This window comes from Gymnogyps californianus, chromosome 15 (assembly GCF_018139145.2).
Source record: "Gymnogyps californianus isolate 813 chromosome 15, ASM1813914v2, whole genome shotgun sequence".
NCBI lineage: Eukaryota > Metazoa > Chordata > Aves > Accipitriformes > Cathartidae > Gymnogyps > Gymnogyps californianus.
The window spans coordinates 13,976,205-14,000,551 of NC_059485.1; the positions used below are offsets into that span (position 1 = coordinate 13,976,205).

General features: G+C 46.3%; 1 protein-coding gene across 2 annotated transcripts in view; it reads left to right on the forward strand.

Moving 5' to 3' along the window:
- The first annotated feature begins 307 nt into the window (after positions 1–307).
- The window catches only part of CARHSP1 (calcium regulated heat stable protein 1), a 37,967-nt gene continuing 13,927 nt past the window's right edge, over positions 308–24,347 (forward strand). Inside the window, exons 1-2 of one of the 2 annotated variants that reach the window (XM_050905913.1) lie at positions 308–344; positions 21,738–21,930. In XM_050905913.1, coding sequence (XP_050761870.1) covers positions 21,758–21,930 — 173 coding nt within the window. In that variant the 5' untranslated portion in view covers positions 308–344; positions 21,738–21,757. Of the gene's footprint in view, positions 345–2,161; positions 2,195–21,737; positions 21,931–24,347 lie in introns of those variants that run through there. The other variant, XM_050905912.1, reaches the window with a different exon arrangement.

The window sequence follows — 24,347 nt, forward strand, 5'->3', positions numbered from 1 at the left end:
GAATACTTTAAATGAATGAAAAGTGGTATAATGATGCTATGCTATCAAGAAATCCTTCTGTTTTTTCCCTGTCAGGACTGCTGAGGGGAGTGCTTGGTCCGTGCAACAGCCCTGAGCTGGGTCTGAGTAAGCAGGAACCAGCCAGCAGGAAAGGAGAGACAGGAGAGCCCCGCAGCTCTGGACTACCTCCTGCCCTCCTCCTAACTGTGAGGTACCCCTTGCTGGCACCCAGCAACCCCACAGCAGTGGCCTTGGGGAGGGTTCCCAGCCCTGCCTGCATCCTGGGAAGGAGCCGATGCCACCCTGCTTGCTGGCTGCCTCACAGCAGGGACAGGGAGCGCAAGGTAGGCCGTGTGCTGAAGATCATTAACTGGTCATTAGTAATTGTACTGAGGGAAAGGAGAAGGGGAAGGAGACAACTTGGCATTTAGGGGGAAGCTGGAACCTCTCTTGTTTCCAGCAGCTGGTGAAAAAAGCAGCAGGCAAAATCACATTTCCTAACTGTGATAGCTGGGGATGCATGCACGCTCACATGGAGGGTCCCCCAAGCCCACAATCTAGTATTGAAAAACAGCTTCATGACTGTGGACATATGTTGTCATGTATCTCCCATAGGCCATGCATTTCTGTTTGGGAAGAGGAGGGAGAGAGGGGAAAGGAAGAGGGATGACTCACAAGCGCTGAACTTTTGAGGAAAGCACAGCCGTAGTCCCAGACCGTGTGACTGGGGAGATTGCTCTGAGCAGTGCTTACTTATGTAGTGCTTTCCCTTCATCCTCCTCCACCTCAAAAAAATCAGTCAGTTTTGCCACCCAAAGCAAAAGACGAAAGATTTCCAGGAATAAAATTAATGTTTTAAGCAAGAGAAATCATCAGTTCCATTACTATGTATCTGACAAAGGGGTAAGCTCTTGTGCAGAACAGAACTGAACAGAGACGTAAGATACTTTGTCAACCACATGGTCGTCTTCCATAGGAAGCTGGTTACTTCATATTGTGCGACCTCTTCTAGATCCCCTGCCTCAGATCAAACACTGTATGTTATAGGACTTCTGTTTATTTTTCCTTGTGAAAAAAAGCTCTGCCAAAATCTGTGGTAGTTTTACCAGAAGTTGCACACTGCTGTTTCTTATGTGATTATGGTTGGCTGAAAGAATGTGCACTTCTATAGATCTTACCTTTGTAATGATAAGAGGACATGCTTTGTCTGGTACCTATAAGTAGAAAAGAACCAGAAAGAATTCAGTGCCTAAGGTGTCTTTTTAAAGCCGTGTTCTAAAATACTGTGGTTTATTATCAGCTAGGAAAATTGTGTGCAAATGAAAGCATTGGTAAAACTCTGGTGACTGGATACTGGATGAAGACAGCTCTCTCTGCCCTAACATTTTTCAGTGATTTTTGTGTGCCTTGTAAAATCCATGACCATTAACTGAGAGTTTGTCCTCTTCACTGTCCTGTACTGTCTCATCAGTTGTCCTGCTGCAGCTTGCACTTCAGGCCCTGTTGTGGCAGCTCTGGTTCATGCAGGAGATGCCAAACACATGCAAATGATGCTGCTACGGAGGACGTGCGTGGGCTTTCTCATCAGCTTGCACCACGGCTCAGTTCCTCATCCTTCCTCATTGCAAAATTCTGTAAAATTTACCAGGATTGTTCTTCTGTAACTGGTTTTACTGAGCTCTCTGGCCATATCATCCCTTCTTTAACACCGTTTTCACTTCGCTATTGTAATTTTATTTTTTGACAAACGGGCTCGGGGCCGAGCGTGGTGGTCTCCGTGGCTGCTAGCAGGAGAAAAGCCCGCGTGTGCGGTGAGGTGCACTCTGTGTGTGGCCCCCACCGCGGGAACTGCATGGGGAGGGCGAATAAAACTAAACATAAAAAAGCAAAGCTCTCGAGTTAGTAAACCGCATCTGAAGACGCCAGCTTGCGGCTTTGTTGCCCGGGCCGGGGGTCCCCGAGCAGCCCCCGCTCCCCTGGCCGCGGAGAGCGCTCCCCGGCCGGGGCAGGGCGGCGGGGCCGCCCGGGAAGGCGGCGGCCGGGGCGGAGCGGGGCGGCCGGGGCTGCCGGCCCGGCCCACCCGCCTTATAGCGCGGGGCGCGCCGCGGCAGCGCCAGCGCCGCCCGCCAGCCCGGCCGCCAGCCCGGCCCGCCAGCCCGGCCCGCCGCGGCCGCCGAGCTCCGTCCTGCCCGAGGTGAGCGGGGCTCGGCCGGGGCCGCCTGCCGGCAGCTCCCGCCGGGGGGGGGGGACGACGACGACGACTTGGGGCTGCTGTTGTGGCTGGTTGTGGTTTTTCCCGGGGAAAGGGCGGAACCGGGGGGCGAGGTGGGGAAGGTCCTTTCGCTCCGCGCCGGGAGCGCGGCGCGGCCGGCTCGGGCAGCCCTTCTCGGGGCTGAAACACCGCGCAGGGGAGGGAAGCCGGGTCGGGTGTGCCTGCTGGGAGGTGCATCGTGCTCTGCTCTCGCCTCCTCCGTTTCAGTGGATTTATTTCGCTTAAGATACTAGGGCTAGTTTGCTTGCCTTTTTTTTTTTTTTTTCTTAACGCTTATTTCTGCTTTTTTTTGCACTTAGGAGCTGGGGATGTGTCATTGTTACAGTCGCAATTGTTTATTTTATAAATCACGAGAAAGACAAAGCATGCTAAATAGGAGCTTTCTCCCACTAGGAAGAAAAAGGTCTAACAGCACTGGTTGCTTAGAATGATACTTCAAAACTTCTTACAGAGTCTTGCTAGAGAGTCTGTTGCTGTGGCATGAACGGTTCGCTCTTACAGTCAGCACCTCTATTCATTAAAACTGGGGAAAACAACCCTTATTTCATCTTCTGTTTGCATGTTGGATGTGTATGCGTGTCACTTCTTGCCCCTGTAGAGAAGCCTCTGAGCTTAATTTTTGGATCTGTGCTTCTGAATTTGGCTTTTAGGGAGGGGATTTGATGTTCTTTTCTGACACTGTTTTTGCTGGAACTGCAGAGCTACTTCTGAGAAATGTTTGCAAAACCTTCTGTGGTGCCAGATTTGATTTCTTGGAGAGTCTGAGAAAATTTTAAGGCTGCTTTGACATGACCCTGCTGATCATTATTTTTTGTGAGGTTGAGAAGGGTTTTTTTGACTGCTGTTCTTAACCTTCACCTTCTGATTATTACATTATATTTGGCAAACATATTTTGTTTCCTTCTCTGGATTATTAATAATAGAAGATAGCAAGTCCTGTGAACGTAGCTGCAGAGGGCTTGCACTTTCACAAATGCAGCTTAGTATCTTGTTAAATCTAAAGAGGCTTAACCAACATGTAGTAAGGATTTTTTTTTTTTTTTTAAAGTATGCACATGTGAAGACTTTGTGTGTTTACAGAAAAAAATTGCGTGCACCAAAGAGAATGTAAGAAGGATGTGACTGTTCTCTGGCAACGGGTATATTTTCACAAGCTACGTGGGGGTGTAAAAGGAGAGAAACCACGTTTCTTGCGAGTGGCCCTTTGCAGGGGCAGAGCTGAGGCTGGAGCTTATCCCGCAGCCCTGTGTGCATCGTAACACCCACGTGTGACATGACCAGCCACGTGCTTGTGCTGCCTCTCTGTCCCCGTGTCCTGTGCACCTGCTTCTGGCTACAACTACCCTCTCCACTGCCCGGAGCTTCTGTCACTGTGGTTTGCCCATGGCTGTAAATATTTTGACCAGCATCATCTCCTCCTTTACTTGCATGCACGTAAGCACGGAAATATTTGCATACAAGTAATTTGAAAGTAGCTAGGTAATGCTGACTTCTGTCTTCTCTTATGACTATTGCTTTTTGGGTAGTGGTGTACTTGTGGTGAATCCAGTCTTTATATACGCTTGAAGAATTAAATGCACCATGAATATGGATGTATCTACTGCTAGTAATGCTCCCTTACAGCAAACTGCGAGACCGTGTTGGTATTACACTACACAAAATGTGGTTCTTTGGATGAAATGTGGTATGGGGGGTTATTTCTAGGTGATAGGACCAGCGGGCAATGGCCAAGGTTGTTCTTGGTGCTAAGCCTGGCAGTGGCAGAAGTAAAGAAATCCTTCCCCTGCTTCCATTTCAGTGTGAGTGGGCTGTGGGGTGCAGAAGCAGTTGGGGCCTGCTGGTTGTGGCTAGGGTGGCTTCAGGGTAAAAGCTGTTACTAATTTCACCTTTTTGTCTATTTTTGTCTCAAGTTTCTATCGGGAACCATTTTTGGATCACTGCCCATGGGTAGACTCGGCAGGGATTGATAGTAACTGCTTGAAACTTGGAAGAAGACTGTTGAGGATCATCATTAGCAAAATTTAATGAGATTGTAACTGTTCAAGTTTAGATTGATAAATATTCTGGATGTTGGTGGTGAGAGTTGATGGTTAACTTGCCCCTCATCTGGAAGGTTTCTGACAGAGACTAAGGAGAGGAATTGAGTTTGAAAAGTGCAAAACCCATCAACTTCCACCTTGGAGCAGGGGAGGGGAGCGAGTTGGTGCGAGGGGGATCACATCCCTTCGCTGGGGCTGGGAGCTGTCTTCTCCTGGGGGGCGGCGGGCAGCAGGGCTGGGAACTCTGCACAGCAGAGGGGTGGCAATCTTTGAAGAGGAAAAAAGGAATGAAATGGCATGTTTGGGTTTTTTTCTGCACAACAGTTTTAAAAAAACAAAACTCAAATCCTGCTTTTTGCAACAGGTTGATGTGGAGAACCAAACAAAAAGAAACAGCTGAAACACTGTGTAGAGAAACCAGTGATGCAGAGTGGTGATTTGGGTTTGCATGGTGTGTCACTCCCCAGCATAGTTCAGGTAAAATGAAAAATAGAAAGCATTCATCTGACTAAGCGCTTTCTCTTTTCTCTCAGGACAGGGTAGAGACAGTTGTTTTGCTTCCTTCTATCTCAGTGTAATATTGTCTATTCCTCATGTCCCAGGCAGCCCCCTGGACGGAGCAGTTATCTTGGTTCCCTCTGCCTCCCACACTGATCTCTGCTCATTTCCATTCATCGCTGCCTGTCCGGATGGTCTCTGGGGGCTGCAGCGGGTAACTCAGAGCCTGAGTGAAGCAGCCATAGCCTTGCGCTGCTCTCTGCTCTTTCAGTTCTGTAATCTTGTTGCTCTGAGCTGACCTCTGCTAGCTAGGTAGCAGTTTCAGGATTTTTCTTTGTGCCTGTTCTCCTTTTTCATGACATGCATGTGGATGTAGCTTGTGTGATATAACCCATGTTATCAGGAAGAGCGCTGAATGGGGCGGTGAATGGTGTCTGTGCAGCTAACAAAGACAGTGCTGCATACATGGCGTTGAACTCTCCCTGTTGCAGCATTGCTTCTTGCACAGTCTCCCCTTTCTGAGAATAAACAGCTGCCTCTTGGTTTTTGTAAACAGGCATGAGCGAGATCACTTCAGAGGAAGACTTTGCTTTTTTCCCCTCAGCTAGTTACTAAGAAAAAAAGACATTAAGGAACAGAAGATGCAGAGATGGGAACCACTCTGTCATGAGGTGGCACCTCAGAGCACCATCTCCACCTCGGTGGCAGCTGTGAGGTGCATCTGGGAAAGGAACCAAACTGACTCTTTGTCTCTGCGTGGTGCAGAAAGACACTTACTTAGCTTGCGTTTCTGTCATTTTGGGGACATGTGGAGTACATTAGAGTGGTGCTTCTGTTGTTTGCTCTCCCCCAGGGAAGCTGTAAAATACCACACGAGTCAAGTCGCGTCTTCTCTGGCTTGGCTGTAGGGCTTATGCGTAAATGGGGCATGGGTTCTGCCTTGGGAGCCTGACCTTGCGCTAATGGACGGGGCTTCAGCAGCCTGGAAAACCCCTTCCGCTTCAGTTAAATCAGGTTTCATTTGTGTGGTTCCTCTGATGCTGCAATCTTACTGACTGATTTCAGAGGTTTGCTGGTTCTTTATTTGCCGTTGGTTTGAGGCTGTTGCACAGCTGCTTTTTTCATTGGGTCAATTTAAAATATAGATAAATAATGAAGTAACCTAAGAAATCCTTTTTAAATAACAATTGAGTATCTTGGGGGTAACGACACTCGCATTAAGAGGTTGCTGCATTATTAATGCAATTTGGAAACTGAATAGTAGTCTAAAGGAAACAAACATTGAATTTTTGACCCGTTATCCGTGGTGTGAGTGTTAGGCTTTGCAGGCTAATCTAGCACTTGCCTTGAATTCTGTATTTCTCCAGGGATGAGCTGGAGATAGGGTGAAGGTCTCGACAGATGTTTAAATACTAGGGTGTTTCAAGGACAGCAAATGTGAATTTGGCTTTTGCGTTCTTGACGGGCTGTTTGGGCAATAATTCTGTTTGGTGCCCTGTGACCATACATTTCACCTAGCAACGGGGTCTGGGAAGGTAAACTTGGGGTTGAGCTGCAGCCTCCGTTTGAAAGGTGATCAGATAGCAGAGGGATAAGGGCACAGAGAAAACAAAGTAACCTGCAGGTAATTCCCTTGGTGGTTTTCCTCCAAGAGCAGCGTTGCAGGGAAGGGCCCTATTACAGTTTTCTGGAAAAAGCAAGTAAGCCTGCGTGCGCCGCTGTGTTCCTTACCCTGATGGCTCCATGCCTGATCTGATCACAGACCGCTTTGTGTGGGACGAAGGAAGACAGAGAACCTTGGCTTGATAGCTTCTCTTGAATATTAAACCATGCTGGTCCTTTGCCATGCCTCATGAGCAGCATATGACTTCAGAAGTGGCAGAGCATTAAGAGCTAAGGCTGATCCCAAGAAGGAAAGCAAAGTATGTGTTGGTGCTGCTTTGAGTGGGAGCTCGTGAGCTAACGCGCTGGGGACTGCTGCGAAACTGGGGTGGGAAGCCAAGCGGGATCGAGCGTTGATGGTACTGCGGCCATGAGACATGAGCGCTCCCACGCTGCACTGTAGGAGCCTGTAGCAATGGGTCTCTGTCTTGCTCAGCCGCGCGTAGCGTGCTGCATGTCACATCAGCAGTGGTGTGTTTGTCCCGTGGTGGAGGACAGACTGCCAGTTGGTGTGGAGACACAGCTGCCTGCTGCAATTGCAGCTTTTTGATGACTAACAGTAAAAAAAAAAAAAAAAAAAAAAAATTCTGAGAATTGGAGTGTGAACCTCTGCTTCCAAAAAGCTGTTATGCAGTTGACTGTTGGGAGAAGCAGTAAGGAGGTTTGTAGCCAACCCAGCATCTGATGTTCACCTTGCCCTCCCAGTGCTGGTTTTGGGGCAGGGTGGGAGGGATGGTGTATTCTGTTGTGGCAGCTCTGCCATGGGGAGTCACACTGCTTTCCTTCAGGCACAACTCTGCATCTTCAGACTTTCCAGGAGCACTGCTTTTCCCAAGCTTTGAGATTCTTTGCCGCTTGCTATTTAAGAGACTGTCCAGACAAAGAGTAGTCTGTGTCCAGGAAATAAACATTTATTTAATCTTGCCTGTCTAGTTGGGGAGGAATTTTCTTTTTATGTTAGTACTCGTTTAATGTTTGGTTTGTTTACATTGCCCAGCCAGTCAGGTTGACCAAGGCACTCTAGCGATATGGACTATATTGTTTTATGAGCTCCTGCCTTCTCAGTGATTATTGTTTGGTGGCTTTCTCTTCGTGATATGGTTTCAGAAGGCTGGTCAAAGGCATTTGCTTGTTTTTAGTTACATCAGTTACTTGATTAAAGTAAACCACAATCATGATTGCAACTTCTTGACAATTACTCAAAAGGGTAAACAAAACTGCCAAAAAGCAACGTAAAAGAATTTCCTGTTTACAAAATTTACACGTGTTACTGAGGCATTAATAAATGATTCGGATTTTTTCACCCAGCTCAGCAAGGCAGTGCCTGTCTGTGCAGTGGCATGTCCAGACCAGGAGCTCTGCTGACAGCAGCCAGGAAAGACAGAATATACTTGGCTGTGTAGATTGTGACTCTGTTTCCTCCAATATTTGGAGAAAATCTAGCAATGGGGATTATGAAATCTGGTGGTAGCCTTTTCATAGAGCCTCTTTGTGATAGACACTGGTAGGAGGAGTTCTTAAAGTATTTCAAAGTATTTCATGTGGTGGGTTTTTCATTTACTGGCAGGGGAGAGAGTAAATAGAGTGAATGTTTGTGTTCACTTTCTGCTTTATGGTATTATGGAAAGTGTGTCTGAAAAGTGATCTTACACAAGTCTCAGTTTCTGAATAAACATGCGCTTTGTTTCCATGCAGAAAGGATGCTTTTCCCTATCCCAGGAACTCTGGCAGAGTCCTAAAAATTATTCTCACCAACGTTTAGAACACAGGTTCTAGAGGAGAAAATGTATCTTTATAGATATGTGTGCAGCTCCACTGTCTTCTGATACATTATTTTTTAAAATTTTATTTTTACTTTTCCCCAGTACCAAGTTTAGGCAAGAAAGGTATCTCTCCCTGGGGACATGAGATGCACTGCAGTGTCTTTTACGCACAGTAGCAGGGACTTCAGGAAAGAAACTCGCTGCTGGAACCAGGCCAGGCTGAATCTGGCAGAGCTGCTGCACAGGCACTGCCAGCAGCATCCCAGGGTCACGGTGTCATCATACTGCTGCCTGCACTGTCAATTTTTCACACACTGACCTTTCCCACCCTTCCATCCCTCAGGCTTTTCATGTAGACAAACATCTCCTGAAAATCCTCCCAGAGGAATAAAATAAGAAACAAAGGTAGTGCAGAGCTGTCTTGGCATTTATCACAGCCCCATGGGGAGAAAAGTGTTTTTGCTGGACACTCGCTAGGCTGGTATAATTGGGGGCTGGGATCCTAATCGAATTTGTTCTTCAGCATTTTAGTGTGGGTGGGCTGCAGTGCTGCCTCTTCCCTGGCACAGATCCTGAGGGTGAACTCTCTCTCTGGTATCCCAGCGATGTGGGGCCATGCAGCCTGGGATCTCCTGGCCACGAAGACCAGGGTGAACCCACCAGACGTGCATGCACCTGGTTTCCCAGTGCCATTTATGACTTGCTCCTGAGGCAGGCAGACATGCAAGCTTACCTGAGGTTTCTTAGATGTGTCACACTAGGTTTCATGCAAAACATAGGTCTAGATAAAAATAACAAAGGCACTGTTACACATTTCCCTGCCTTTGTTTTCTCACTGATCTCGAATCTCTCTTGGTTGTGGGTCTGTTCCAGCTTTGTGTCACTCCTGTACAGGCCCTTTGTGCATTGTGTTAAACCCTTGTGGGAAGGACTGCACCCCAGTGCTGTGTGCATGGGGCTGCTGTAGGAAAGAGCACCCCGGCAGGCCTTTCCTCCCGGCTGCAAGCATGACTCCTGCCTGCTTTTGGCAGGAGAGGCTGTGGGTCCCAGCTCACAGGGTAGGGTGCTGGGCTGCGACTCTTGGATATATGAAAACGCTTCCCCAGAGAGCCCTGTGTGAGGGGGTGCATTGAAGATGCATCTCCATCCTTGGCGTGTCCTGTGGTGTGTGTGGGGGGCTTGTTCCCAGCTGGGCTGCTTGCCCTGCGCTCTGGGGGTGTGTGGCAGGCAGAAGCCCAGCTTGCTTTTGGGTGTCATTCGTCCCTGTCAAGACTGCCAGCTGGCTGTCAGTGCCCCCCTGCTTGCCTGCACCCTGCCCTCAGTACGTATGGTTTTCTAGGTTTGGCCGTTTTCTTGGTTCTTTCCCCCAGGCTTGGTGCAGGAGCCCTGGCACTAGGTGGTAGGTCTGGTTACCCCGTTGTGCTGCTGGTGTGCGGCTACATGCACGTGGGAGGCTGCTATCAGCTCCCAGTGAGCAAATCTGGAAAATGTTAACTTCTTAAGGTCATGTAACTATTAGCACATGGCCAAACAGGTAAATAGAATCAAAATAATCTTTCATGAAGGCACTCACCACCATTGCTGTTTGCAGTGTTTGCTCTCCTTGTGTGTCCCATTCCCTCTGTGTTTGCAATTGAAGGAGATAAAGCTCTTTGGGGTAGTGACTGCTGTAATACAATGCTTAGTTCAATTTTCTATTAAACATGTGCTTCTGTATTGATTTTTAGTTTTATACCTGAAGAGCATACATGCCTCTAGATCTGCTTTTTTTCAACTATAACAGTTGATTTTTACCTTCCCTGAAAAGCTTGTGTTGCCTATTCCCTTGCTTTGGTCTGTGTTGGCTTTTGAGCATTAACACAGTAGACATGAATAACAGCAACAGCATCTGTGATTCTGGACAGCTCTGTCCTGTTCTGTACACTTCCAGCACATCACTGGAGCCGTAGCTCTCGAAATCACAGCGTGGTAAATAGTTTTGTTGACGTGTAAGTAGGCACGAAATCCAGCCTCGCACATGTGCCTGTGCTGGCGCTGCGGTTTTGCAGGCAGTAAAACACAATACGACTCCTTTTGCCATTTAACTGGCTCTGAACGCAGAGAGTGGAAATGCTGAGCAAGAAAGACTAGGTTGTGCACACATGGTAATCGGGAAAAGCAATCAAACTCCCTGTAGGTCCGTTTTCTCATTAGTCTGCTAAGAACGATGCGTTGCCTACAGTAGACTTGCTGGACTATTGGTATTGTAAGCAATTTTTGACACTAAAAAGAATTTTTCTCCTAGAAGTCTGAAGTGTATTAGTGATGTTTTCCAACCTGCCATCCAAGAGGATGTGATGGAGGATTTGTATAACCTGTAGTTTCCAAAGGGTTCAGGGTGTTTATTGAAGTGGCTGCTGTCCCCGAAGCAGTTCTGGAGGCTGTGAGCTGTGGGTGTGTGCTTTGGCTGTGTTGTTATTCAAGCAATCACAGATTTGATTATGCCATATAGGGACTACCTGTTTGTCAGTGCAGTAGACCACACAGATCTATCTAAAGCAGCAGCTTGCAGTGGGGATAGTTGTGCTGCCAAGACTGAGCTGAGGAGAGGTCTAACGAGACGTAAGGTAAGATGGCAACGTTTTCTGTTTTGCAAGTGGTTTGGATGTGTATGTTTGCTTATGTATTCTCTGTTTTGCAAGTAGTTTGGTTATGTAAGAAAAAACAGATTTGTGCAACGTGTGTATTTACGTAGTGCTTGTCCTATAGACGTTAGTTAAACAAATTAAGACAATTTCAGCTTGAGAGTCAAGAACTAACCATTAATTTTATAGTGTTGATGAAGCACTTGCCTCCCGGTGGAGCATGAGTATGACTTTTGCTTGTGAGCGGCATTCACGAATGCAGAGTGTGAAGATCCTTTGCCTCAGTCTCCTTTTCACCAAAAGCAGGATGGGGCTTCTTGCAGGGAGGTTTTTTGGTCTTGGGACAGGCACCTTGGCAGCGAGTGTGCTGTGTTCCGCTTGCTGCTGCGGGACAGAGACGTCGGCCTCAGGAGGGGCAGGTGCTGGGACGGGCTCAGCAGTAATGAAGCCTTGGCACAATCGAGATGCAGGCTGAAGAGGCACAGCACAGTTGCCCTCTGGCAAAGGAAAGCGAGGGAGCGTTACCCCCCTCTATTAAGCTGGTTTGCAGGAAGTCTGTTTTCAGGTCTCATTCCTCTCCAGCGGTATGATCCAGACTGGAGTGAGACTGACTCTGGATTTGAGCAGGGAACCAAGGCTGGCTGTTGTCAGCCTGATGAACCTCTGCGGCTCAGTCAGGGTTTTGTATCCAAAGGTACGGACACGGCTGGTCCTCACTGTGCTGCTGTGAAGGAGGTGGTTATCTTCGCTTTAGAGCTGAGGAAATGAGGACACTGAGGAGGGTCTCAGGGTCACAAGCACAAGTTTGCGTACAGCATGGTGAGATATACTGTAAATTGGGTTGAGAAATATGGTGGAGGGAAGAAAAACAACAGAAATGCAATTGTTAAATGGGCCAGTGATCTATAAGCATATATATATGAACTTTCTCTATTAAAATTTAGGTCTGTCATTCCATCTCCTGTCTTTAAGCGTGTGTAAAAATGTTCCGTTTTGTTTGATTTTAATGGAATGTGCATTTCTACACCTCTGAGTGCTCTGTCAATTAGGCTGAATGTGTGTTTCATCAAGCTGTCTTTGTTGGAGTGGTGAAGCCAGTTGCTAACCTTTCATGCAGGTGTAATGTAGTTTTAAAACTTTGCTGTGGTAGAAAAACCTATTGTGGGTGCAGCCACTTGTGTAGGGAGCTGCTGTGCCGCTGAAGCCTGGGAAGTAGGATGCAGGTAGGAAACTGTGGGACAGGGTAGGACAGGAGGAGGCTTTAATGGAAATCAAGAGCATTTCTTTGTTGCTCAACAGAAAGTGAGCATTTTCTTCACTCTTGTGTCAGATACAGAGGCTTTTCTGTTTCCTAAAGTACCTCAGTAAACTACATATCTGTCGGTCATTAATTGATATTGATGCAGGTTCCTAATGACGTCTCAATCACAAACCTTTTGTTTAATTGATTGCTGAGAGATCTAATTGAAATATACTCAGGTTATTAGACTAGGATCCTTAAAAATATGCATAGGAGGTGTCAGGCAGTGAGACTGGGAGATGGTGTGTGCATTGGGATAGCCAGGAAATAGAGCCAGGCCTGGCAAAAAGGAGTCTGGGATCTGTGGGTGCCTTGTGGTACTGCTGTGAGGACCAAGTTATTTGTGAGTGGTTTCTGACTCTCCACCCTGCCATCTGCATCTTGCTGTAATGCTGGCAGATGAAATATCCTTAGAGGATTAGTTTTACCTTTGCCAATACTTGTATGCCTCATAAATTTCCATGGTTATAGATCTCTGTAATGTGAACTGTTTTCCCCTATTGAAAATGTTGATTAGGGAGGAAACACAGTGAACTAATTGTTCTGAGTAACACTTGAGCCACATAAATATTTCAGGGGATTTCAGTAGCCTTAAAAGGCTCAAAGTTGCACATGAACAAACTTACCCATAATAGCGGCTGAAGTTTTGTGATGTGAGAGGAGGCTGAAAAAGGGAGAACTTTTCAAAAGTGCCTAGGGATTTACATATGTATAACTATTCTTTATAATAGTATGACACTGTATAAGCCCATTTGCCTTGTAGATGAGCCCTAAGACACTTAGACACAAGACACATGAGATATTTCTCATGTTTTGGTGTAAATATTTTCTGCCAAAATGAAATAAATCCTGGAATAAATTCACATGGGATGTGCCAGCACGGAAGTAATGGCAGAGGGAGAGCTTCAGACTTGCAAAAGCACTGAAGAAGAGCTGAGTTGCGGAGCTCGAGAGCAAGTGCTGGAAGGGACAGCTTCTTCCCTGTTCAGCCATATATTGTACTTCATCTGGGAAATACATAAGCTTACTGTGATTGAGCGTGTTTAGCAAGAATAGGATGAGATGTATTAAATGTTGCTCTTGCTATCCAAGAACAGAGTTCCCAGCCTTGGCTAATAGAGGCGTGATGAAGGGAGCAGGAGTCTGGAGTGATCAATACAATGGTTCTGTGCTGGAGACCATAAAACATTGAATAGATAATATCTGGTTTCTGGCCAAAACCAGCTAACTTGTTGACAAGCTAACTCTTTAGAAATATTTGATACTAGTAGGTTTATTGTCTAAGAAAGAGTAATGGCTGCCATTCAAGTGACAGATCAGGGGAGTGATTTAGAAATACTAAGATGTGTTTTAAAAAGGCATCAGGTTTTTCTTTTGTACTTAGAAATTTAAAAGGTGGTGGGGGGGACACCAGAAAGAAGCTTGTAGCTCTTCTTGCTCTCTATCCCATTTATGTCACTTCTGGTGGAAAATTTAAGGTTTAATTTACGAATAAGCCTCTACCCTTTCCTGTGTGCTCCTCTGAGCTAATGCTTCTTTCCTGTTTGGTCCCTTGCATATAATGCCCTTCCCTTTCCTTTCCTTACCTTACCTTATTTGCTATGCTCTGTCTTTTGATCTCACTGTCCTTTCTTAATTTCTCTGTAAAGACGGCCACTCCTCACTGTCCACTAAACGGAGATGGTTTTTTTTTCACATGACAGTTAAGCTGTGGGACTCCTTGCCACAGGATAGTGTGGATGCTAAAAGGTTATATGAGCTCAGGAAGGGCCTGAAAAAACTCATAGGAGGTTATTAAATACCACTATGCAAACTTTAGTTTGGCATTTATTTAAACCATACATCCAGGATGCTGGAAAGATGTTGAGGGTAAGCACCACTGTGTACTCACCTTACACTTAACTCTGACCTAGGCAGCCACACCTGGCTACCAGCGTCAGACTGAGTAAAGTCATCCTGATGTTCCCCTGTTTCACTGCAAAAGTCCTTTTGTGGTCTCCCTTCATACTTCCCTGTCCCTTTATTACAGCCCGTCTGGGATATGTGAAGACTAACTTGTATCTGGGGAAACGAACACTTGCTACTGGAGGTGATGTGTTGTGTACTTGGCTCCAGGGAAAGAGTGCTTAGAGCAGGGCTTTGGGAGTTGGCATATGTGCTTCTGCTCCTGGTTCTGGCAGCGCGGGTGATGCTGGCAGTGATTTTGCAAGCAGCTGGGCAGTGCTGCGACATAGTGTCACTGTGCTGCTACAGAAACAACCGGGTTTGTAGACTGGCAGTTCATGCAGAAAGCAGTTGGCAGACTGCAAGCAAGGCAAGACGCCGTGCGTCGCACCCCAGGCTTGTGCTGGCTCAGCATCGTGATCTCGCTAGTCCAGGAGTGATGATTCACAGTCTGCATGCAGCCGTGCCTTGGACTGGCTCAGGTCTGGGCCATTAGCTGCCCCAGCAGCACGCGGGTGGGTGTAATAGCTCATCCCCACCGTGGTGGCTCCTGCAGGGTCCCACTATGTTTGGTTGGTGAGAGGCTGCTGTGTCCTGCCCAGGTTCAGGCAATCGGTGCAGGGGCTGATGTGCAGGTCTGTCTCCCAGACTTACTTCAAGCATGGTGCTCTGTAAGCTGCAGATTTGCATGAGCTAGGAAATGAAGCTGTATGCACAATCTTTAGACTGATCGTGGGCTTACGTTTCAGGTAAGGTTACATCTCCACTGTACGGCGCGTCTTGGTGCTGGAGATGCCTGCGCTCACCCCACGGGAGGGGTTTCAGTGCACAGGACAGGCTAACACCGTGCAGATGGCAGCTCCGGCGCAGAGCACAGCTCTGTCCTTTCCAGCCTTTAGCCTTGGCAATGCTATGGGCCCACTCTTCACAGCACCGCAGACTTTTCCCCCGACTGATCAGGCAGGGTTTCCCAGAGCTGCTGCGACAGCACTTTTCCCTTGCTGTTTTCATGCCCTTCTCATACCGTTCTCATGGCCTTGTGCCTGCAGCCGTGATAGTGTGGGCATGGCGGGTGCTTGTCAGAATCCCTCCTCTTCCTGCTGCCCCTGCCTTGTTGTGGACTTTTTGGTTTGTACTAGAGATAACCAAAGCAAAGTGAACAGCATTGCAGGTGATCGTCATTTAAATACTTGATGACATTAGCCAATAATATATGTGCACAGGAACTTCAGTCACTGGGCAACACTTGCACCTGATTAGCATGCACTAGTTACCACCATCATCTTCAACTGTCATCTTCATCCTTGCTTGGGAAGAGCTCCCAGAGGAGGATGCTTGCCTGGGACCTGTCGTTGCTTGTCTAGGCTTGCCATGAGCTGGGGAGAGTTTTCCATCTCTTGTAATCTGCTCTTTAAACAAAAAGAGATAAGTGAGATTTTGTAAGCAGGCTGAAGTCTTGGACTTGTGCTGTGAGAGTGTGAGGGGAGATGTGCTGTTCCTAGCTCGGCGACTGCTGCCCAGCATTGTCCCAAGGAAGTGACCTTACCGCTGGATGCTGTTGTGTTCTGCTCCCACTGAAATACTTTTTGACAAGATGTAGAATGAAATATGGTCCTCCTCATATTATTGTGCACACTCTTGCTTTAGGCAAATCGTAGTGAGCGCTATCACCTGGGGCAGCCAACACACTACAGCTGGTTATGGCCTCCTGTGTTTGCTTACAAGCGAAGGACCCTGGCTAACTCTGTTCTGGGCAATTGGGAGCAAGAAGTTTATGCAGCATCAATCACGGCAAATACTGGATTTCCAGCGAGAGAGGATCTTGATTCCTCTGTATTTTTGATGGAGTGAGCCACACGGTATCACCATATATCCTTCAGTATAACCATAAACCAGTTGAAATGTACCTAATCTAACTATCCACTCTCTTCCTTAACCTAAATGCATTTTTTAAGTGTATCTGGCAGCTTACATGAACAGTGGAAAATACAGGACTGTAAGAAGCCCTCATCTTTATCAATATACTATATAGGCTGCTGATGACTTGGTTCCCCTCCCACCCCTTTCTGTGGTCTCTGCTGTGCAGGGCTGGTTTGTGCTGCTTGGGCAGTGCTGCTTTCAGATACAGCAAACTGCTCACTAGAGGAGTAGAAGGGCAGCCACAGCGTTTGGGGAAAAGGTGTTCACTGCTGAGACTGCTTGGAAATAGCTGTTGCTGCTTAAACTCAACTCTCTTTTAATCCAAATTAATTTTTATGCACAGACAAGCAATAGGAATTTTCGTTGTTGTATTTTGCTTACCTTATAATTAGGCTTTTACTGGACATGGGGACGGTTGGGCAATGTCCTGGTCTCCATTAACTGCCAGATTGCTACAGTATGTGGGCACTCCTCTGCAGCCTCTAAGAGCATAATGTTCACACCAGAATCCTTTGTGTTGACATGTCAGATGCATGTTGCAACTCCTCTGAGTTTCAGTGTTAATTAAATACCAGTGGAAAATGTGGAAAGTTAGTCAGGCAAACTAAGCTGGAAGGGGAATCTTTTTGAACCAGCTGCTTCGTAGTTGTGTGTGTTTTGTAAGTGCTTAACTCTGTGTTGCTCTGCGGCACTGGGATGCTTGTGTACACTGGGGTCCAAGTGCCAGAAAGTGCTTTGGAAAGAAACTGCGGTTGGGAGCAGTACTGTGGCCTGGTGCTCAGGGTGAGTGGATGCTCAGGTGCCTCGGAGTGGTGCCAGGGAGCTGGGAGCTGCTTTAGAAGAACTGGGGGCACCCTTGGGAGCCAAGCACCCCCAGTTCCTTTCCTTCATCGGGGCAAGGTAATGCGGGGAGCAGAGGGGCCCAGTGCCTTCAGTCTTTCAGTAGATGAGAGCAAGGGACCTACTGTTGGGAAAGGGCACTTTGGAGCAGAATCAGTCTCTGTAGTGCTCACCGTGTGCCACTGAGCCGTGTTTTTTCTCCTGCTGAGAAGAGCTTGTAGCTGTCAGCCGAAGAGCAGGCAAAGCTCAGGGGTTTATATGCATGCCTTCCTTAGAGAAGGAAAGAAATGCAGCTGTGTAGAATAAATTTCGAAACCAGGACATTTAAAGGTGAGTCACTTAAAAAGAGTTCTTGATGTTGTTTCTAAGTCCAAGGAAAGCCCAGAAAACAAACAAATTTTCAGATGTCCGCATTCCTCTTAGAGGTTGAAATGAAAGAGCTAACTTCCAGCAAAACCCAGCTGAACGCGGCTGCTCTTGGGGTACATAAACCTCACTCTCTGTTTGAGGAAAGGCCTGGTTTTCCAGGCATGTGTGGCCAGTGCTGTCCTGTTCATAGACCATCGTGGTACCTTCTGAAAGCAGCTCCTCCAGACAGTGTCGTTTCCAGGCTAAGGAGGCTAGAAAGAGCTTTTTCTCTGTGCTGGAGCACTGAAGCATGCAGAGCAACGTTTCCTGGGGATGAGCTCTGTGCCTGCTGGAGGTGTTGCAATGTCTGTTGTGTGAAGAAGAAACCGTTCACAGACAGAGAGATTTCCTGGAGTCTGTCACTCTGCCCTATCCATTTTGACTTTTTTCCAGGCATTTCCTTTAATTAAAAGTGAGACTAGATTTCCATGGTAGTGTTGTGCTGGTCAGAATGGATAACTTCCCCAAAACTGCTATTTTTAGGGTATTTTTAGAGGTATGGGGTAGACTTAAAGAAGAATAGAAAAAGAATGTATAGATATATAGAGAAATGATGGTGGCACTTACATACCCCCAACCTTAATTACTTCAACAGATTTTTTGGGTAGTATTTTGTGGAGAATCTCAGAAATTTCTCCTGCATGTATTGCACTCTGTGCTTTGTAGGTCACCTGTTACAGATGACATTTTGGGGTCTCTTTGTGTACACATTGGCCAATTGTTCTGAGAAAAATATGGTAAAAAAAAGAAATATATTTTTGCTTTGAAATGTTAAAATAGACTATTTTTTCCATGATGCTTCTGTGATTTATTTTATTTATATTTTAGTTTGGTGCATACCTACAGTCTAAAAAAAAAAAAAAAGTCACGTTGGTGAAAGATAAATGATGCATGTTGAAATATGGCCAGATTTAAGGGTAATATGGCACGTGATTGGAGTTTCCTGAAGAGCCTGAAAATATCACCACCTTGTGTCATGTTACATTCATTCTGGAATACCCAAAGGCAAATATTTTGCTGGCTCAAGCAGAAGAGAGATACTGTCTGTATTGTCCCTCGTCTCTGTCGTAGCTGGAATCTCACGCTGCTGGGCTTTTTGTAGCTATGATTTGCTGCTATGAAGTACTGGCTGCCTTCACAAGGCGCAGCAAGTGGGATGCTCGTGGGCAGCTCAGGGCGAGGTGCTCCGTTAGCACTGTCTGGGGTTCATGTGATGCCTTCCTTGCCATGAGGAAGTGGAGAGTGCTGGCTGGACTGGAGGGACGAGGGAAAACTAACGGAAACAGAGTGGGAGGTGGTGGGCTCGTGAGAGGTGTAAGAAAGTAGGTTTGTTCAGTTAGTCACAAAGAGGGGAAGATACTCGTGGCTGCTGAGGAAGGGCTGGTAGGCAGCTGTCTGAGTCCCAAGGGTGATTCTTGATTTGCAGAGGGTCAGTTCAGAACCCAGGATAACATCTGAAAAGCATCTCTGAAGACTGCCAGTAACTGCATTTGGAAGGCAAAACTTGTGTGAAGAGGAAGGCTGGGAGGGCTGGGGACGTGGGGTTTCGGTTTGAGTGTTTGCTGTAGGCTTCCTGTGTAAACACTGCCCAGCCTCAGAGTGCCTCCAGCCGCGCATACAAGTGGGGATAGCATTTCTGCTCCTTCAAGAGTGCTGCCAATGGAAATGAGTTAATCCCTGTATGAACAGTGGCCATCCCAGAACGAACTGAAATAGCTAAACTCCACCTTTGTCTTCAAAAAGGTTCAGATGAAGTGATCTTCTGTGCTGAACAAGCTGAGTGGAGGTTCGCAGGAGGTGGGAGCGGCTGTCATTACCGTGTACAGCGCACACGGTAAAACTTGGTAATTCAGTGTCCAATCCTTTTCATTGCATCCAATTTTTACGATTGTCGGAGAAGCCCAAGAGGCAAACGGATGTGCCGGTGCACTTGCATGTGCAGTGGTACAACATACACGCCAATACAGACTGTTGCTGAGCTGTAGCGTAGCCACAGGCTTCCTATTGCTGCTTGTTTGCATTCCCTCCTCTTCGGAGCTGTACTCGCTTGCTGCAGTGGGTGTGCAGTCAAGCATAGCTGCTCCTGGCTGCCTCCAGCTGTGTACATTTGTGTGTCAGCTCTCACCAAGCTCTGATCACGATTTAGGACTTGTGTAATAGAAATTATGAGAGTCGAGGCCATTCATCTACTTTGGCCGTGGGCAGAGAACAAAAAAAGTATTTGTACAGTGAAATGGCACTGAATGTTCTACATCACTTTTATTTTATGTTTACAGAGCAGAGGGCACAAAAATAACATAAATGGGAACAGTAACGTATGTTAGCACACTTCTAACTCCATTTAGCCTTCTTTATTTGTAAATATTTTTGTGGTTCATCTGTGTTTTAAAGAAAGGAGGGAAAATTCTCCTGCCTCTCTACCCTTGTTCGAGGAAGAGGATGGGCAGTACTTTGTGGTTGGCTCTACTGTATTGCTGTGGATGGGTGAATAGCTCTGCATTTTGCTTGTAATCTGACAAGCTGGTTTATATTTAGATTAGGAAAGAAAGCGTGCAATTCTGAAAGCTGCGTTTTCACTTGTGCAAAGGTTAGACCATGTGTGCTGAGTTGTCAGAATGAGGTTTTAATTGTTTGCTCCTGTTTTTTCCTGTGACTTACTATAGTCCTGCTATGTCAAACATGCATTCCTTGAAAGCAAGGCACCCAAAGGAGAGGTCTCGAAATCTGAGGAGACTTCCCCAGTACCAGCCAGTACAGCAGGTCTGTTTGGAGGAAGAGGAAGTTTGGAAAATCCCATCCCTTTGGTGTTATCATCTGGGTCTCAGGTGAACTCTGTGCCATGATGCTGGCCAGGGCATTAGCTCACGGGTGGCAAACGCCATTTGTCTTTGAAACGCCATCCGTAAAGCTGTGGTTTTGTTTTCAGCTGAGTTGTTGCTCTTGAGAACAGTGTGGAAAGCTCAAGCTGGTACACGAGGGAACATGACTATCCACTTCTACCTTCTCAGCACCCTGAGCAATTAAACACAAAAGCCTTTGTTCCCTGGTGACTTCATTCTTAAGAGGCCTTTTTAATTTTAGTCCTTAGTTTCAGGAAGAAATAATGGGAATTTGTCATTGACAAGAAGGCTGCATCTCTCAAATGTCATGTGAAGGATCCACTCCATAATTCATGGGCTGGGGAATGTGGGTGTCAAAAGGAGGGTGCATAATGGATATGAGAGATTTCAGTTCAATGAAACTATTGGTCTTAAAGGCAGCTTTTCTTGCCTTCATGATCTTTTCTTGACCCAGATCGCCACACTTTTTGTTAACTCATCCAGATATCCTGATATTTTTAGATTTTCTTAAGTAAGAGTGTGGTGGCTTATTGGTTATTTTTGTACAGCTTATTCCCCTTCCAGTGCGGACGGGGACTTGCACAGTAATACCAGAGCAGTGCTGACTGATTTCTCTTCTTTCTGTCACTGCTGCACCTGTAAGCTGTGCATTCGTGTGTGTAGAATTGCTGCTGTTTCTCATCAGTCCTTCTCTTTCTGTGGATTCTGCGAGTTTTGCTTGTTGTGTGATGAGATGGGTGTTGCTGTTGGTGTGCTGAGAAAGGGACCTTCTCCCTCCTCTGCTGTAGGATGTGAATAAGAGCAAATCTGACTTGGGCTGCTGGTGGTCTCAACGCAAGTGTGGACTATTGGCTTCCTAGTTGCTGGAAGATTGTAGCAGACTCAGACCTACCAAAGGGGACTGCTGGGTCTGCCAGGTCTCTGCAGGCTGGAGGGGTCACCTCCTTGTGGTCAGCCACTGCCTCCCAGCTTTGTCCGTGTTCCTATCCTTGGCAGAGTAAATTAACTGTCTGACTCTGTCTGAAGTGAATTAAGGAGCACTGGTATGATTTTCTTCTTGCAGTCAAGCTGAAGGCGTTACGAGCTCTGACAGAGCTGTGCTAATAGCTGAGCAGCAGCAACAAAGTTAGCATCGGTGATTTGCACCACGAAACTAACCTCCAGCAGTGGTGTGCAGCCTTTATTTCAGCATTTCTTCTTCTAGTGTTTCTTTCTTGTAATGTGTGTTTGTGTGCAGATGCAGGAGACTCCTCTGTGCTTTTAGTGGTCAAACCCCATCTGTCTGGGAGCTGCATGGGGCAGACCGATACCTAGTGCTGGGGCTGAGCTCTGCTTCAGGAAGCATTGCCTGTGAGTGAAGCAGGAGTAAGCAAATACGTGTTAGTTGTGGAGTAATCTGTTTTCAGTGGAGTTTCCTAGTACAGCTTACAAAAGCTATGAGATTTAAAAATAAATAAACTTAAAAAAAAATGAACTCACTGACGCAGAGCAGGAGCTTTTGGTGCAACTGTCCGCATGTACGTCTGCAGGAAGTGAGTCGTATTCTTACAAAATCATCAGCTGAAGAATTTATGACTATTATGACAATTCCCATTTTGGGCTAAGTCAGATCTTTTCCTCTCTCTAGGCTTTTCTCAGGCATCAGGAATGTCTTCTGAGCCCACTTCATCTGCCTCGCAGCAGTCCCCCAGCTCTCCACCCTCACCCAGTTCTCTCCATCTGCCTGAAAGCCGCAGGGCAAGAGATCGCTCCCCATCACCCATGAGAGGGTACCTCATCCCCAGTCCGCTGCCCACCCGACGGACCAGGACGTTTTCAGCGTGAGTACTGGGAAACCTGCATTTCATAGACACAACCAAATGATTGCCTTTGGGCAGAATGATCGCCCCCTGCCAAGGTAAAGGGAGCTGGCGGGGGGGGAGGGAGGTGTTGTATCTGGAAGATGCTTTGGTATTTTACTGTTATCTCTTCTCCAATAAATTCTGATGCCACTAGACTTTTAGTCCAAATCACCTATAGTTTTTCAATGCTGTGTTTGCATAAAGGATGTTCAAAGTCTTTTCCACTCTTTAAGACCAGAGTTTTACAGGGAGGGGAAAATACACTGAGATTTTTCAAAACAGAGTTTCTTGTCTGAAGCTTTGCTTCACTTCAGACACTGGGTTGTGGCTTTCAGGACCAGTTCCTGTTGGTGTCTCTTCATCAGCTCCACCTCCTTTTTTGGTATGACCTCTCTTCTCACCGCCCGTGAAGCACTGGACCAGACCTCACTGGAGGTTTTAGTTCTTTCACTCCTGACACCTGTGCTGCCATCAGCCAGGTTACATTTTAGGGATGGCCCACGACCCTGTCACTTTTCAGAGGGCTTGTTTTCTTTTCCTATTCAGCTTTCATATCATCATCTTAACATTGCTCAAATAGACCTGTAAAAGAATACGTTGGTTTTCAAGGTATGAACCCTGATCTCTTTGATTCTCTAAGATTATATGAGGTTTTCCATAAAATGAGATTAGGTTTGTTGCTATTTGTAGTTATTTGAGGTAGCGATCCTACAGCAGAGCTGGCTTTCCCTGAGCTTTCCTGTGGCCCCGTGGTGCTGTGCAGGCTCCTGGGAGCCCCCTGCATGAAGGGTACTCCTCTGCAGCGCAGCAGCAGAGGATGGTGTTGCAAGGTTTGGCCATTGCAAAAAATTCCGAGCGCCTGTGATGGGCTTCCCAGTGAGGTGCTGACCTGCAGAAGGCAATGTGGGCTTCTTTGTTAATCTCAGCGGCCTTTGAATCAGGGTCTGAGGGTATAACGTGAAGCTGTGGTCAATCCATTGCACTTCTGCCAGAGTCTTGCAATTACTTCCGTGTAAGGGAGGTCTGGCAGTGCTGAGTGAAACGCTGTGGAAGTAAGATCTCAAACCCGCAGCTAGCCTATTTTGTGCCGCTTAATCTAGTTGGCATACTTTTTCCTTTTTGCTTCTTGCAGTGTTACCCAGCTCTTTTCTTCGAGAGTTATCCGTGCAGATTTAAATAGCATCAATCTCAACGATGCTTCATATTATTACTTCTGTATTCAAAATGAGGTGAAAAAGAACGGCAGCAGCAGAAGAAGAATGTATATGTTGTCAGTTCCAAAAGCCTTCAAATGCCCTAAACTTTGTAATGGAAGTAGATTGCTAAAAGGAACATAATTGACTTGATAATTGGGATTGCCCTTGAAAAACGATTCCAAGCTAGCTTGCCTCAGTGCTGTGTTAATAATGAACTCTTTGTAATTCTTCTCAGCTGTTAATCCTAGTCTGGTTCTTAGAAAACTAAAGAATTTGTTGTTTGGCTTCCACAGTTCTTTAATCATTAATTAGTGTAGGAATCTTGCTGTATTTGTTTGCCCTGAAAATCAAAATAGCTCTAAATTTTTTTTTTTTTTTTTTTTTTTTTAGTGTCCTCTTTAAACAAGAGGAGCTCTAGGTGAGCTCTGGCCCCACAGTGGTAGAGAAAAGATGAATGTGACACGCAGTGGCTTATTATTCAGTGGGATTATTTAATTTTGGTTCATTGCAAGTGTGGGGCCTTATCCCCCACAGTGCTTTATCTCCTTGAAAGATGGAATTCAATTTTAATGGCTTATTTAGGGCAGTGAGTGCTTTTCTGTGTAACAAGCACTTGTGGGGTCAGGTGCGTCGACAGCTTTATAGAGCTGGAAATGAAGTGATTTAATGGAAATTTCTTCTTTCTTTAACACTTTCAACTGTATTTCTTTAGTTTCAGTTTGACTTAAGGAACAGAGCTGTTACCACACTTTTTAATGATTTTATTAGACTTCAGTAAACTTTAAACATTTGGGAAAGTGATGTCAAAATTGGCATGATGCATGTAACCAAATGGCAACACAATCCCTTACTGACTTTGAAGAATCACAGCAAAATCCTCTTCTAACACAGAAGCAACCTACTGGTTAGTTATGGCGTGAGAAGGTCATGATCTAGAAACTCCTCTGTGTAAACCCTGTAAGATGTCTAAAACAGTTGGCTTCATTAATGAAAGTATTTGAGTTTGGATCCCTGGAGATTCAACTGAGCATATTTGGTGGGGGAAAGGATTTAATCACACAGTTTTCAAGATGGGTCATAGTTCATGCAAGTAATTTTTCTTGATGGCAGTTAAGTCATCCTAAAGGTTTGTCTTCAACTCTGTGTTGTTTTAAAATAGGGATCCCATGACAGTAGAGGAGGAGATCAGTCTTGAGTCTT